Here is a 14,157-nt window from a genome sequence, read left to right as displayed (position 1 = left end):
GGTCAAGGCCATATCTTAAGGTTAAAGGTCTAAAATGATGACATCATTTGCTGGATGTGTCCTTTTTTTCTTAATAAAATTTTCTAAAAGGTCCAAAATATCCCAAATCCTAATTTGAATTTTCTTTATTTTAAAATATATATCAATCTCTATATCATTTTGTTCATTATGGTATTATAAATTTTTTTTCAAAATTTGAATTATGCATTTTCTTTCTTAAGAGATCTTAATATGAAGCAATTCTGCGTCCAGGATTTGCTATTGATGAACCAAATGCATGTTAAATTGACAGCTAGTACATCGCAATGCACACAAATATAATAATTACCATATATATTTTGTCAAGACTTAGTAACAAACGGACAGCTTTATAAAATTTAAAGTATTATTAATTTTTGTAAAATCCAGTGGTGTATCCAGGATTTCCAATATAAAAGGGGGGGGGGGGGGGAATACTCAGCCATTTTGGGTGCCAAATCTGGAGTTTTCATCTACATATGCCAGTACTGCCTTGTAAATTTGTGTCAAAAGAGGGCGCCCAGGGGCTCTAAATCTGCCACTGAAATTCCTATAGATAATATTTGCGTAGGGCCACAGGCACTTGGGGCATTTACCCCCCACCCCCACCACATTATCACCTTATTTTTTCTGATTTGGGATAGATTTATTTTTTCTACAAAAATAAAAGTTTTGGATGATATTTACATATATAAGTAGAAAAAAAAAAATTGAAGTCTATCCCAGATAAAAAAAAAAAAAATAAGGTGGTGGGGGGGGGTGATGATCATGATCCATGCCCCATGTGTCTGTGCATAGGGCACATTCTTATCATGAAAGTTTAATTTCACATTCTTCTAACTACAGGGTCAGACTCTGATATATACCCTATATTTGAAATCAAGTGGAGAAAAATTAGTATAGTATAGATTTCTTTTACACCATGCACAATAAGAGGTTTTGTTCCTTAGAACAAAATACTAAAGTTTCAATAAAATTGAACTTGAGGAAAAAAATTTACACATAGATCTGTATGATACTACCTAGAGCATATTTTCTAAATTTTGACATATTTATGCAAACAAGCCCCTTTAGCATGTGACTCAATGTAATTTCTAAATTTAAATCCATACATGAGATAAAAGAAGTTGAAACTTAAAAATAAAAACAAATTGATTGTGATGATAAGCAACTTTATGCATGTACACATGTTTTTAAATCAGTCTCTTTTAATTTTAATTTTTGTTTTATTGAAGGATTATAGGGGTTTTTACAGGACAAAACAGGTCTTTTAAAGTTTCTGAATAGATTATTATAATAAAATTGAACACAGATCTGTATGTGCACTTGCACAATAATTTTCTGTCCTCTATATTCCAGTCGTACCTTTCATATCTGGAGATAAAAATATTTCTCAAAATATACGAGTGTTGTAAAGCATGGGGGTCAAGTACATATCTGCACCTCAGCACGTACACACAGGTAAACCAACAGCTACTACGCTAATTCATCTAATGACCATTCCATCCACTGACATATTAAATTTACCTGTGTTCCACTCATATTACACAACACGAGTCGACATGTTTAGTTACAACAAGTGGTTTGCTCATGACGAAAACTCCACACCCAACACTGACCGATGCGCCGCTTACGCAACGCCTTAAAAAGAGTTGTTCATTATCTACCTATCTATCTCACCTGCATTAAACTTCCCACGCAATATTTCTTAAGAATAGTATAGGCTGCTAAGCTATGTTGATGAGGAGTTTCATTTTTCATCTGTTGTGTAACATCATTTCCAACTTGTTTCGCCAGGTATTCTCGACCACCTGGGTGCCTGTCTGCAAACTCCGTCACATCGTACACTTGATTTTCTCGAAGAAGAATAATTTTTCCCTTTTCTATTTCCTCTTTGATTTCGTTCTCAGTGTAGTAGATCATTGTTTCTGACACCACCGGCTACCACAACGTAGAAGATTGCAAAACTGCATCGAGCTACTATGTTTATCTATAACGGGTCAAACTAAAATGAGGTATTTACTTGGTGTTGACTAATAACAGTAAAGGCATACAGATAAATAGGATGTGGCGTGATCATGCATAAATTATAGTTAGCATAGATTTAAAGAACTTATGAAAAATAATTCTTTATGATCTTCCTAGTTATATAGTGATTTAAAGTATATGAAATTTTTAAAGTTTATTCAATTTTTTTTTAAATTTTATGAAATATTTAGCGATTGCATATGAAAATTTACATGTAGATTCATTGGTTGACTAGTCTAGTACTTTACAGTATATCTTTAAAAAAAAAAAAAAAAAAAAAAAAGAGTTCCATGGACCACACCGCTTACATGAATCATCTTGGCCCTGCTGTTGTTCAGCTACTGTGATTTTGAAAGATTTATTGCAATCTTTATTCCCATGCATGGGGGAAAAAATTGAACCCCATATATATATGGTTCCAACCTAGCCCCATAGGGTCACGATATAACCATGATACAAAGTCAAAAGATTTTTAAAAAATCATGGCATGAAATGAAAGATCTTTCCAAAGAAAATCTATGTGCAACATAAAATCCCTACCTTTAAAAGTTCAGAGGATATTGCCTACGTTTAAGAAAACTAAAAGTCAGTCAAAACCCCAAGATCAAGGATACAACGTCAAAATCTTTGGTACCAAAAGAAAAAACGGGGGGTGCCACAAGGAATGCATATATGAAATATGAAAAACGTATCACTCACTATTCAAAAGTTGTAAATAAATAAATCTTTAGATTATTTTTTTTAATTTGGGTCAAATTCAAGGTCACGGTCACAAGGTCAAACATCATGGCATCAAATGAAGTTTTTAAATGAGTGTTTAAACTAAATATTAAAGCACTACCTTAAATAGTTCAGGAGATACTGCCTGGGTTTGATTTTCTTAAACGTAGATCAAACTCAAAGGTCAAGGTACAAACTTTGGTACCAAAAGAAAGTCTTATCACAAGGAATACACATATGAAATCTCTATCTCTCACCACTCAAATGTTACGATCAAGGTTTAAGTTTTAGACAGACAGGACAAAAACAATACTCCCACTCCCCATCCACCCCCAGTCTTCAATCACAGGGACATAATAAAAACTTGAATCCACAGAGCTTAGGAACAATCTAATTTTCATATGATTTATTGTGGCCCTGCCAATCTTGAAAAGACTTTGTTTTCATTAATTTCCTGTATATTTCCACATCAGACTTTAATCTCCTATTATGGCATCACCCTACCTCTGGGGACCCTTAATTGAACAAACTTGAATTTACACTACTGGGTGATCCATGTATATTTTAAATATGTTTAAACCATGACCCTGTTTAATTCTTACGTAGATTTCCAAAGATGTTTCTCTACATTTCCATATAGAACTTTGATCCCCTATTGGCCAGGCTTCATCCTACACCACCCACCCATGGTCGTGATTTGAACAGACTTGTATCTGCACTACCTGGCAGATACTCGCATATTGATATCAGTATTCATGACCCTGTTGTTCTTGAGAAGAAGATTTTTTAAAGATTTATCCTATATATCCCCTTTTAAAAATTTTGATCCTCTTTTGTGGCCCCATCCAGCCCAAACGGAAAGGATGATTTGTGCTAAGTTTGATTGAATTCCACAAAAATTTTACCGATTATTTCAAAAGGGGCGTGGCACTTCATTTCAACAAACTTGAATTCTCTTTACCTAAGTTAAAGAATCACGGACAGACGAAAGGTACGACGGACGGACGGGCGGACAGAAAGATAACAGAATAGCTCACTTGAGCTTTCAGCTCATCTGAGCTAACTAGAAACTCACATGAGTTACATAACACACCTGATTCCATTTTGCCAACACCAAAGATGTCACGTGACATATACGTGTTGGATGGGTTCCTCTTGTTTATACTAGAAGTGCTTACAAGCCTATCATGTATTGAACGCATTACTTAGGATTCTAATAGATGCCGTCAACATAAGGACCATTCTCCGTCCTAAAAGAGTTCAGTCGTGTATTCCAACTTATTTCAAGTTCAAGTCTACACCCTAATTGCAGTGTCTAGATATAGACCATCATATACTAAATCCACCTAATTGTTTTTGTTTTTTCGTCTTCTTTCACCCCGTGGGGATCCGGGTTAGAATAGGTCCTCAGTACCCCTTGCTTGTCGTAAGAGGCGACTAAATGGGATGGTCCTTCAGATGAGACCACAAAAACCGAGGTCCCGTGTCACAGCAGGTGTGGCACGGTAAAGGTTCCTCCCTGCTCAAAGGCTATAAGCGCCGAGCATAGGCCTAAATTGTGTAGCCCTTCACCGGCAATGGTGACGTCTCCATATGGGTGAAAAATTCTCCAGAGGGACGTTAAACAATATTCAATCAATCAATTGTCTTCTTTCAACTCTAGCAACAGCTCAAACAAACAAACATAACAAACGGCTAGGGTGAGCACTGGTGCTTCCAATTCTAAAAAAGAAAAGAAATGTAGAACATGTCTGGAAGAAAACCAGGAGAAGTGAATTACCAAGAGGAGTCACCTCGGCTGAGATTCGGCTTCGTTGGATATTCGGACTGACGCGTTCTTGGAATCTCGGAGCAGTAATTCATGTCTGGAAATTTACACTCGCCTTCGGCTGGTTCTAGCAATTAATGTACACGTAGGTGACCGCTGTTCGCTTCCAATAGGTCATTTGACTGTTAGACTAACTCTATCACTATCAATTTTGCATTGTTCATACCGTCTAGGTATGAAAATCCCCAAATAAAAACGGTCCCTAAATTTTCCGTTCAAATGAGGAATCCCATGAAGGAATTGTTGAAGAGTTTTTCTTTATTAGTGATACACAATATATATTAGGCAGCAATCTTATTAGAATAAGATTTTCTCTAACAGCACCTTCTCCAGTGTAACAATATGGTGCTTATGTCTCTCAGCTGATTCGATATGCAAGAGCTTGCTCTGCGTATGATCAGTTTTTAAATCGAGGCGGGCTACTGACAAACAAGTTGGTGTTACAAGAGTTTCAACAGTCCCGTTTAAAGTTTGCATTTTGCAAATTCTATGATTGTTATAACGATCTAGTTTACAACGTCATTGGGTCAAATGCTTACTCCATTTACCCGATCGAGATATAAGTCTCACGGTGGGTATGACAGGTCGACAGGGAATGTTTACTCCTCCTAGTCACCTGATCTCACTTCTGGTATGCCAAGGGGACCGTGTTTTTCCAACTCTTAATTTTGTATTCCTTACAGGAGTTATGAGATTCATCAATGTTCGTTATCATCACCTTTTCGTTATAACGATCTAGTTTGCGAATACCAGTCATTGGGTCAAAAGCTATTTGACGTATTTCATAACAATTGTTCGGCCGTTCTTTAGTCACTGATTTTGACTGCAGATTTCTCCGTTTACTGGCCGATAGGAGATGCTTACTCCTCCTGGGCACCTGATCCTACCCCTGATATATCCAGAGATCTGTGTCTGCCCAACTCTTAATTTTGTATTCCTTATAGGGGTTATGAGATTGATCACTGTTCGATATGTTCACCTTACGATAATGATTACTATAGTATGCAATTCATTTTGAACAAATTGAGTGTTTAGAGTACAAATTGCACATCAGAGTCTTGTATTTATGACAATCAAATTTCTTTTGCCGATTTTTGTTCTCTTTTTTTTTTTAACGTACGTATTATCTTTAGAGCCTTGTTCCCCAGCGGGGCCGAAGTTTCGCTCAGTATTAGAGTGAATAAGACTTTAAAGCAAGATTAGGCCCACAATCAAAACCAAGTTTAAGATTTATCAAAATAAAGATTTCGGCTCTATTGAATTTCTAGCATTATATACAAATCTATTTTTGTACGGGTAATTTTGCTTCATTCAGAGTACAGGTACTTGTTTCATACATGAGTCCCCCCTCTTTAATAATACCACAGGAGGGGGAACTCATGTATGAAACAAGTGCCTGTGATTCAGAGCCTCTAAATATATTTTCTAACACAAATATCAACAACAAAAATTCATATACCTTATTTTTTCTGTCATTGAAATAGTAAATCACAATTTACAACAAATATTTTTAACAGCAAAATGACAGCTAATATTGCTTTAATGATACCAAAACTGAATCTAGTGTTACGAAAATTAATTTTAGAAATAACACATTATACAGGGATTCGGTTCAAACCTTTTTAACCTCACCCACATGCGCGCATCCGGCGAATGATTGCATCGATTCGATGTAATCTTTGCGCTTGATCCACCCCTGTGTCTTCTCCCCGGAAGAGGAGAAGGATCCGGTAAGTGGCAGCAGTAAGATGGACTGATACACGAGGATATGTTCGGCTTATCAGAAAAGTTCATATCTTACATCAGTTAAAATAGATGTTTTACTGAGATGTGGACTGTCTTTAAATCTATGGAGAGGACAAGCATATGACACACGCACCTGAAGTGTGGACATCATATACAGATCTTAGATACATACCCCCTCCCCGTGCTATTCCCAGAATACGACAAATAAAACTAATGACATGGGTTTCGGATGAAAAAATGGGTACCTGTATAATGCGAAACGAAACCCACCGAAACGAAACGAAACAAATTGTATAACCGAACTCTTTGATAATGATAATAATAAATGGTAATATGGGCGAACATTGGAACTTGACTAGAAACAAGTACCATGACACAACAGCACCTGAACAACTGCATCCACGAAAGTCTCACTGATATAAAATATTCAGACTGCAAAACAGTTCGTTAGCACGAATTCCATGCAACTGTTCAAAAATGTTGTGATGCACGGAGCACTAAATTAACATAAACTCAGATAATTGAAGGTATCTTCAATTATTTGATGTGCGCAACATTTCAATTAAAGATCTCTTTAAATAATTAATGATATCTTCAATCCTGAATTATTGCGCGCAATAATTGAATTATTGATAATATTAATTATTCTGCTGAATTGATGATCGCTATAATTGAATTGTTGCCCTCTTTTATGATATCAACGCGATTAATGCGTGCAATAGTTGAATTATTGCTCTCTTCAATTGAATTAATGATACCATGAGAGAGAGAGAGAGAGAGAGAGAGAGAGAGAGAGAGAGAGAGAGAGAGAGCAACTACATAAATTAAAGATATATTTTATTCAAAAGAATTGATGTACCATTACTTCCTTTTATAAAAGCGGTGTAAGTAATTAAGGTGTCATCATTCGAATTATAGAGATCACTTAATCACTTATACCGACCTCCAAATGTTATTTTGCGAGCAATAATTCCACCACATTGATGCGCGCATCAATGAATTGATGAAAGCAATAAATGAATTGATGCGCGCATCAAATCAATTATTGCTCTCATCAATTAACTTATTAATGCGCGCATCATACCAATCATTGCTCTCATCATTATTTGAGTTTATATATTAATTTGGGGATGTGCCCCCCCCCCCCCCACCCACCCACACTCACACTTTTCATGGTGGAGCTAACCGTTGCCAAAGATGCCTTTGGTATCTCTCACCGATCTGCAGAACACGTATTTTCGCTTGTAAATATTCATGGGCCAAATAGAATTCTTTTCTTTACAAATCACTGCAAATTTTTGTTTTAGAAAATAGCATAGGCAAATGTTATTCTATGCAGAGATTTTAACTTAAAAATTAATAATACACTCAAAGTTTGTGTGAATCAAAAATGACAATTTGTGCATTAGACATTTTTTATTCATTTGATTGGTAGACACCCAGAATCTTGTGGTTTTACGTGACGTAATGGAAATGATGTACCCAATCGGATCGAAGTATTAATACTAGATTTTTAAGATAAATCGAAATGAAAGAGGAAATAACACTGAAAATTTGATGATTTTCATCTAGACGATATAAATAGCAAAAAGAAAAAAAAAAAGAAAAAAAAAGAGGAAATCAGAATCTAAAATATACTCCACATGAAACTGAAACAAGTGACTTTAGATCAAAGGATCTGATTTTAACAGATTGATATACAGATACATGCATCTTATTGGTATTCACATACACGCCTTTTTGATAAGATCTAACATTGTGCGATTCATCCGACATGCGAATCACTTTTAAAAGACCTCTCACATATACTGTTTAAAAGTAAAATACTATCATGTGTATATCTAATTATACGAATGAAATACATGCACTAAGAGAGAGAGAGAGAGAGAGAGAGAGAGAGAGAGACTTCCAATATAAGTATGAAACATTTAAAATGAAAGCAGAAGCTTTTTCCACAGTATTTTCAAAAAAGGGATATTAATTAATTAGAAATATAGAAAACGAAACAGAAGCTGACGTTGAGGACTCAAACTTTAAGAATATCGATTTGATCTTGAGACAGAATTAATATACACTTTATGATTTTTAAAAAGTCAAGGTACCTTTGATTGGCTTTGAATGCTCACGATCCATTTCGTTATGTAAAGGTGAAAAAGGCTCCAATTATTTCCTATCGCTAGAAAATATTAAGACAATTAAAATGCTTAAAATGTAAATGCTGTAAAAACACACGATATAATGGGTGCTATGTACGAATTTTATACTTTGTACTCTTCCAAAAATATGCAAATATCGACGAATAAGTTTAACTCTTCAATCAACAACCAAAAGAACAACCCCCAAAATGAGAGCAAACTACAGTTCGCTTGGGCTCTTACCAGGGCTCAGTTCTGAACACATTGAAGCTTCGAGACAGCCACCAGCCTTTTACTACCCCCCCCCCCCCCCCCCTAAACCATCTCTGGTATTTTCTTCAAGGGACGGAGTATTCTCTTTAGAGAAGTGAACAATCATAGTCTGCACCCAGAATATAGACCGTGTCTGTCCACTTCTGTAAAGAGAATATAGACTGTGTCTGTCCACTTCTGTAAAGAGAATATAGACCGTGTCTGTCCACTTCTGTAAATAGGATATAGAGGGGGTGGGTGCTCTCGAAGCTTCAATGTTTTAGGAGTTTCCCTCGCATGTCTTGAATTTGTCACAGAGAATAATGGCCATGTCTCGGACATATTGGGACCCTTTGTTCCGACATTTCTGTGTTGTTGAAGACACAATAAAGTACTTTCACAATTTGACAAAGTACAGACCAAATAGTCAGAATGGTACATTCAGACGATACACGTGTTAATCAAAATACTAAATACTGGAGACTTAGAACTCGTACCTGTATCCACTGACTACATTCTGTATATATAAACAATAAAATAAGTTTGTTTTGACTCTTTGTATTGACGGCATGCTGTGAGCCACATCATCATTTTATGCAAAAGAAGTGACTGGATCATTCTAAATACCCACCGTGTACACTGCCACATGCGGGGACCGTGATCGGTGTAGCGCGGGGATGTGAATTCGAAGCGAAGAAAGTAGGTCAATAAGTCTTCAAAGACTGATTGTGTTTAATCAAAATAAATCTAGACAGTCAAAAGTATTGTACGGAAGACAATGGTTATTGACAAGCTAGCACTAGCAATTGGGCAGTCTAGAACTCTGGAAACACTCAAACACTTTGACAATATACAAATAGGGTAGGCGCCGGGTATATTTTTTCGGTGTATTTAATGAGAAATCTTCATTCCTACTGCATAAAGTCTCAAGTTTTGTTTTTTTTTTACCAGAAACTCAATATTCGACTGAGGAAACCAACAGAAATCATGATATGCCGAGTATATGACTGAAAACCCCATGTGGCGGGGGGGGGGGGGTGAAAATTTTGTGGCGTAGGGGGTTCGAGATTCCTTTTTGCTTAAGCAAAGTTTCTTATCAAAATCCACATCTTGAACACAGTGAATATATAAATATCAAATTCAAACTTGTTCAAGGTTACTCTGATATTCGTACGATAAACCGATAATGACGTGTCTGACGGTTTATGTCATTAAATTTTCATTTAAAAAACATTCTCTAAATAATGCCAGATGGTTAAGGTAGATTCATATTTTAATGATATTGACATGAACTATTGATAATTTCAGATAATGCAAGACCAGAAAGAAAAACAATCGCTGGTTAAATAAACATGGACACCTGAAGTATGGATACTATCTAGTCCCCCTCCCCTCCTTTGATATTTTTTTTTGCACGATAATTTCTCCGAAATGTGTGGATTACCTGTCGATCTCACCCTAATATTGATTTATGTACAATCGTTTCACTTTTTTGTATGCTTTAGAGATTTACCTTCTACTGGTATGATAAGATAATAATCTCTAAAGCTTATAAAAAGTGTGAAGCGATTACATAGATAGAAAATAGGATGAGATAGGCAGGGAATCCACAAATTTCGGAAAATTGTCGCCGCAAAAAATCAAGGGGGGGGGGAGTAGTAGTATCCTTACTTCAGGTGCCTGTGTAAATAAACCAAAATTTTTAACACTGGTAAAAAAGAGGATTTAGAAACACTACTTAAATGCGTTACTCCAAAAAGATGCAAGAATCCTTCTTGATCCATGAAGCGGAAACTTTATGACCGAAACGTCAACGAATTTTCTATATTTTTGTAGTTACTGCCCTTTCACAGGAAATTAAGGGCGTGCTTAATACTGCGTATCGATGCGGTCCTAAGCTTCAAATAAAATACATGTAGTGTTAACAAAGCTTACGGTACCAAAATCTTTATCATGCTGAGCTTTAATAGGTTGTATCATATCTCTGAAAATACCAAGTTTTTTAGTTCCTTCGATGTTATGGAGAACATTGTTTAGGAAGTACATGTACATTTCATCAAATTGAATGAATGGATGGCGGACGGGGTGGGGGGGGGGACGGGGGGGGGGGGGGGGGTCAGTCGTGTCTAATGTTTAATTCTGTCAAAGTTATGATACAATTACGTGTAATACCAAGAATTTCAGGAATACCCAGAAATAAAGCAAGATGAAAGCATGTGATATAATTGTTTTCAGGCACGCGCAGGATGGGGGGAGGGGAGAGCTGGAGAAGTTGACCTCACAAGAGTCTGAAAATACTTCAAAAGCAAAAACGAAAGAAATATAACAAAACCCAGTTTAAATCCTAAATAGCGGAGGGGGGAGGGGGATTGATCGGTTCCCTAAATATTACAATTCAAATATTATTTTAATAAATGGAGGTAGTTTATAGATCAAACTTTGTAAAATAAACCAACTATGCATGTGCAGAAAAAAAATCTGGTACTCCCTTCTATTGCTACGTGTTTGATAATTATTTATGTGTACATTTGAGTAAGTTGATTTACACTAACATTGGTTTTCAAAAGAATAAAATTAAACATATTTCAACAAAAAGATCGCAGTAGAGACGCGTGTTCGATATAATTAACGTTCCGGTCATTGACACCTAATATTTTGGTCCACAGTGTGAAATGATTACAGTGTACAAGGTAATGATTACATGCTTTGTTTGCACATGTAATTTCTGAAAAGTAATTATGAAGAATTGATGATATTCCAAAGACATATGCATCTTTACTCTGATATAAATATGTTGAGAACTGCAAAGAATCACATAAAGGACACATAAATATAATCAATGACTAAAAGTATTGTACAGCGTCAGCAATATCATTTGTCAGTAATTACACTGGCACTTATTTACATGTACAATCAGAAATAGTAAATCCTTATAAAGATGCAATGAATTGGGGACCGCAACCAAACTCTGCCAGAGTTCGTTTTAGCATGGACCGCAAGCATTCTCTCACCAGAGGGTGCGTTACGCAAGCTTCCCTTACATCTCTAGCGCACGGAACTCAGACTGAGTAGAGAATAGGACCGCAACGTGTTATTCAGAGGGAAATAACTCGCGCTGCACTTTGAAAAATGTTTGATTTTGACGCATATAATATTTCCCGCATAAATCGTATATGTGCTAGGTTGGTTGGAATTCCATCATTTCCTCTACATGCTATCAATTTTACTCTGCAAAACACAGATAACTTTAATTAAACATATAGATAACCATCAATCGTACAGTGTAATTTTACTTGGGTTCCCTATGAACTGAATGATCTGAAAATTTTCCATATAATTTTGAATAAAACCAAATTTCACTGTGCTGGAGTTTTTTATTTTAGCGAGAAACTTTGCTTAAAGGACACATCTCGTGTTTTCAAAGTATACAGAATTATCTGCATTTTGTCTTCCTTATGCTTATAGAAATTAATTGTAATAGTTCGTTCACTGAAGTATTGCGATAATTTGCCACAATACGGACTTAAATCTAAGCCCCGATGCGACCTTCGTCGATCAACTTGTTGTAATAGTAGTGTTAGATATTTTTAAAAACTCGGGTTTTAGGGGCCTAATTTATTTACCATGGATAACATTTATTTCGATGTTGACAAATTTCCCGAGTCTTATATCTTTTAGCCACCAGTGCATACAAATAGCGACCCAAATGTAGCGAGGAAAGCGAATATGAAATCTGCCTAAATTTGCGAATAAATAATGTTTACATGGGATCACTGTCTAAACACTATTTGGGAATGCCATTTCTGTAAACAACTGTAATTAGCGTTGTTGCTTTTCTAAAACAAACAGTGCAATTATTATAAAATTTATTTTTGGAGAAGTTAGATAGGCCTAAATTATAATACGATTATGTAGCATTGACAACTAGGCCTACTGTCACGGGTGCATTTCGGGGGAAAAAATATAATAAAAATGATCAAACTTATTGTGAAAATCACAATACTTTTAAATCATTTTATTCAAGCAATTTTATTAATCATTATATTTTGTTATCTACACGTTGTTACTTAGGAAGTGGGAGCGCGGCGTGCTGTTGTTGTAAACACGTACGCGTTCCTTAAAAAAAAAAATGAAAGCATTATAATTCAATTCAAAGTTGGGAAATATCATATTTTATTATTTATAATTGAAAGTTCTATTATCTTTTATCTTTAAATTTCGTTTTTAAAACTACCAGTTGGTAGACACTGCTAGCAAAGTTCTGTCTATATGTTGTTACAAGGTGAAGGTCAGTTGGTGCGCGTGTGTATTGAATTTGAGAGCAGAACGGAATGCATATGCGGTAGGCCTATATGTAACAGTGCGAAGCTTCGATAGAACCATTTTCTCGCAGTTTATATACGTCTTTGTCCAAGAGCTTGTTTGAAAAAGTACAGGGACAAATTCTACTGGGGGTTTTTTATGGCAAAGTCGTTGTGCCGACAAAAAATATTCACGTCTTGTCCCTCATACCTTCCTTCGAAAATTGAAAAAAACACAGTCCAAATCATCTGTACTGACAGCAAGTACACCCTTAAACGGCACAAAACAACCCAATGCAGTGTTATTTACAAGCCGTTAATGTGATAATTGTTTGTTTGTCAATTAAATCTAATCTGTTTATGAAATGTCTAACAACTGTTTTCAAATCTTCTCGCTCGAGGTCGCATATGACGTCACAGATAATGGCGCGTAAAATATCGAAGAAAATATGCATATCGCAAGATTTGAATTTCATCGCTATCAAACTCGAAAACTACGCAAACTGTTTCTTTTAAAACACATGTAAAGTAGTTTTAGGCATGAAATGAATTAATTTTGCTGAAAAAATTAAAAAGTTTAAAAACATGCGATGTGTCCTTTAAACTAAAGGGAATCTCGGACCCCTACGCCACAAGATTTTAACCCCCTACGCCACATTGGGTTTTCAATCATATACTCGGCGTATCATGATTTTGTGTTGGTTTCTTCAGTCGAATATTGGGTTCCCATTCAAAGAAAAGGTTTCTGATCCAAAAAAAAAAACTTGAGACTTTATGCAGTAGGAATGAAGATTTCTCATCAAATACACCGAAAAATGTACCCGGCGCCTACCCTATTTGTATATTGTCAAAGTGTTTCCAGAGTTCTAGACTGCCCAATTGCTAGTGCTAGCTTGTCAATAACCATTGTCTTCCGTACAATACTTTTGACTATCTAGATTTATTTTGATTAAACACAATCAGTCTTTGAATACTTATTAACCTACTTTCTTCGCTTCGAATTCACACCCCCACACTACACCGATCACGGTCCCCGCATGAGGCATTGTACACGGTGATACCGAAGTTGTTGAACAAGAGTTGCTCCTCTTTCAATATTTGGTCTCATGGACCAGAGGTCGTTTGCACA

At 35.9% G+C, this 14,157-nt stretch overlaps 1 protein-coding gene across 6 annotated transcripts in view; it reads right to left on the bottom strand.

The window, feature by feature from the left end:
* Nucleotides 1-6,258, bottom strand: part of LOC125665982 (fatty acid 2-hydroxylase-like) — a 38,720-nt gene extending 32,462 nt beyond the window's left edge. For all 6 annotated transcript variants that reach the window (XR_007366441.2, XR_007366440.2, XR_007366439.2 and 3 more), the window contains exon 1: nucleotides 1,699-6,258. Coding sequence is in view for 3 of the 6 variants with exons in the window: in XM_048899024.2 (XP_048754981.2) it covers nucleotides 1,699-1,941 (243 nt within the window). In the remaining 3 variants the exon portion in view is untranslated. The remainder of the gene's footprint in view (nucleotides 1-1,698) is intronic.
* Nucleotides 6,259-14,157: the final 7,899 nt, after the last annotated feature.

Source organism: Ostrea edulis, chromosome 1, assembly GCF_947568905.1.
Source record: "Ostrea edulis chromosome 1, xbOstEdul1.1, whole genome shotgun sequence".
Lineage (NCBI taxonomy): Eukaryota > Metazoa > Mollusca > Bivalvia > Ostreida > Ostreidae > Ostrea > Ostrea edulis.
Note: the sequence above shows the minus strand (reverse complement) of the source record. Positions and strands in the feature narration are given on the sequence as shown.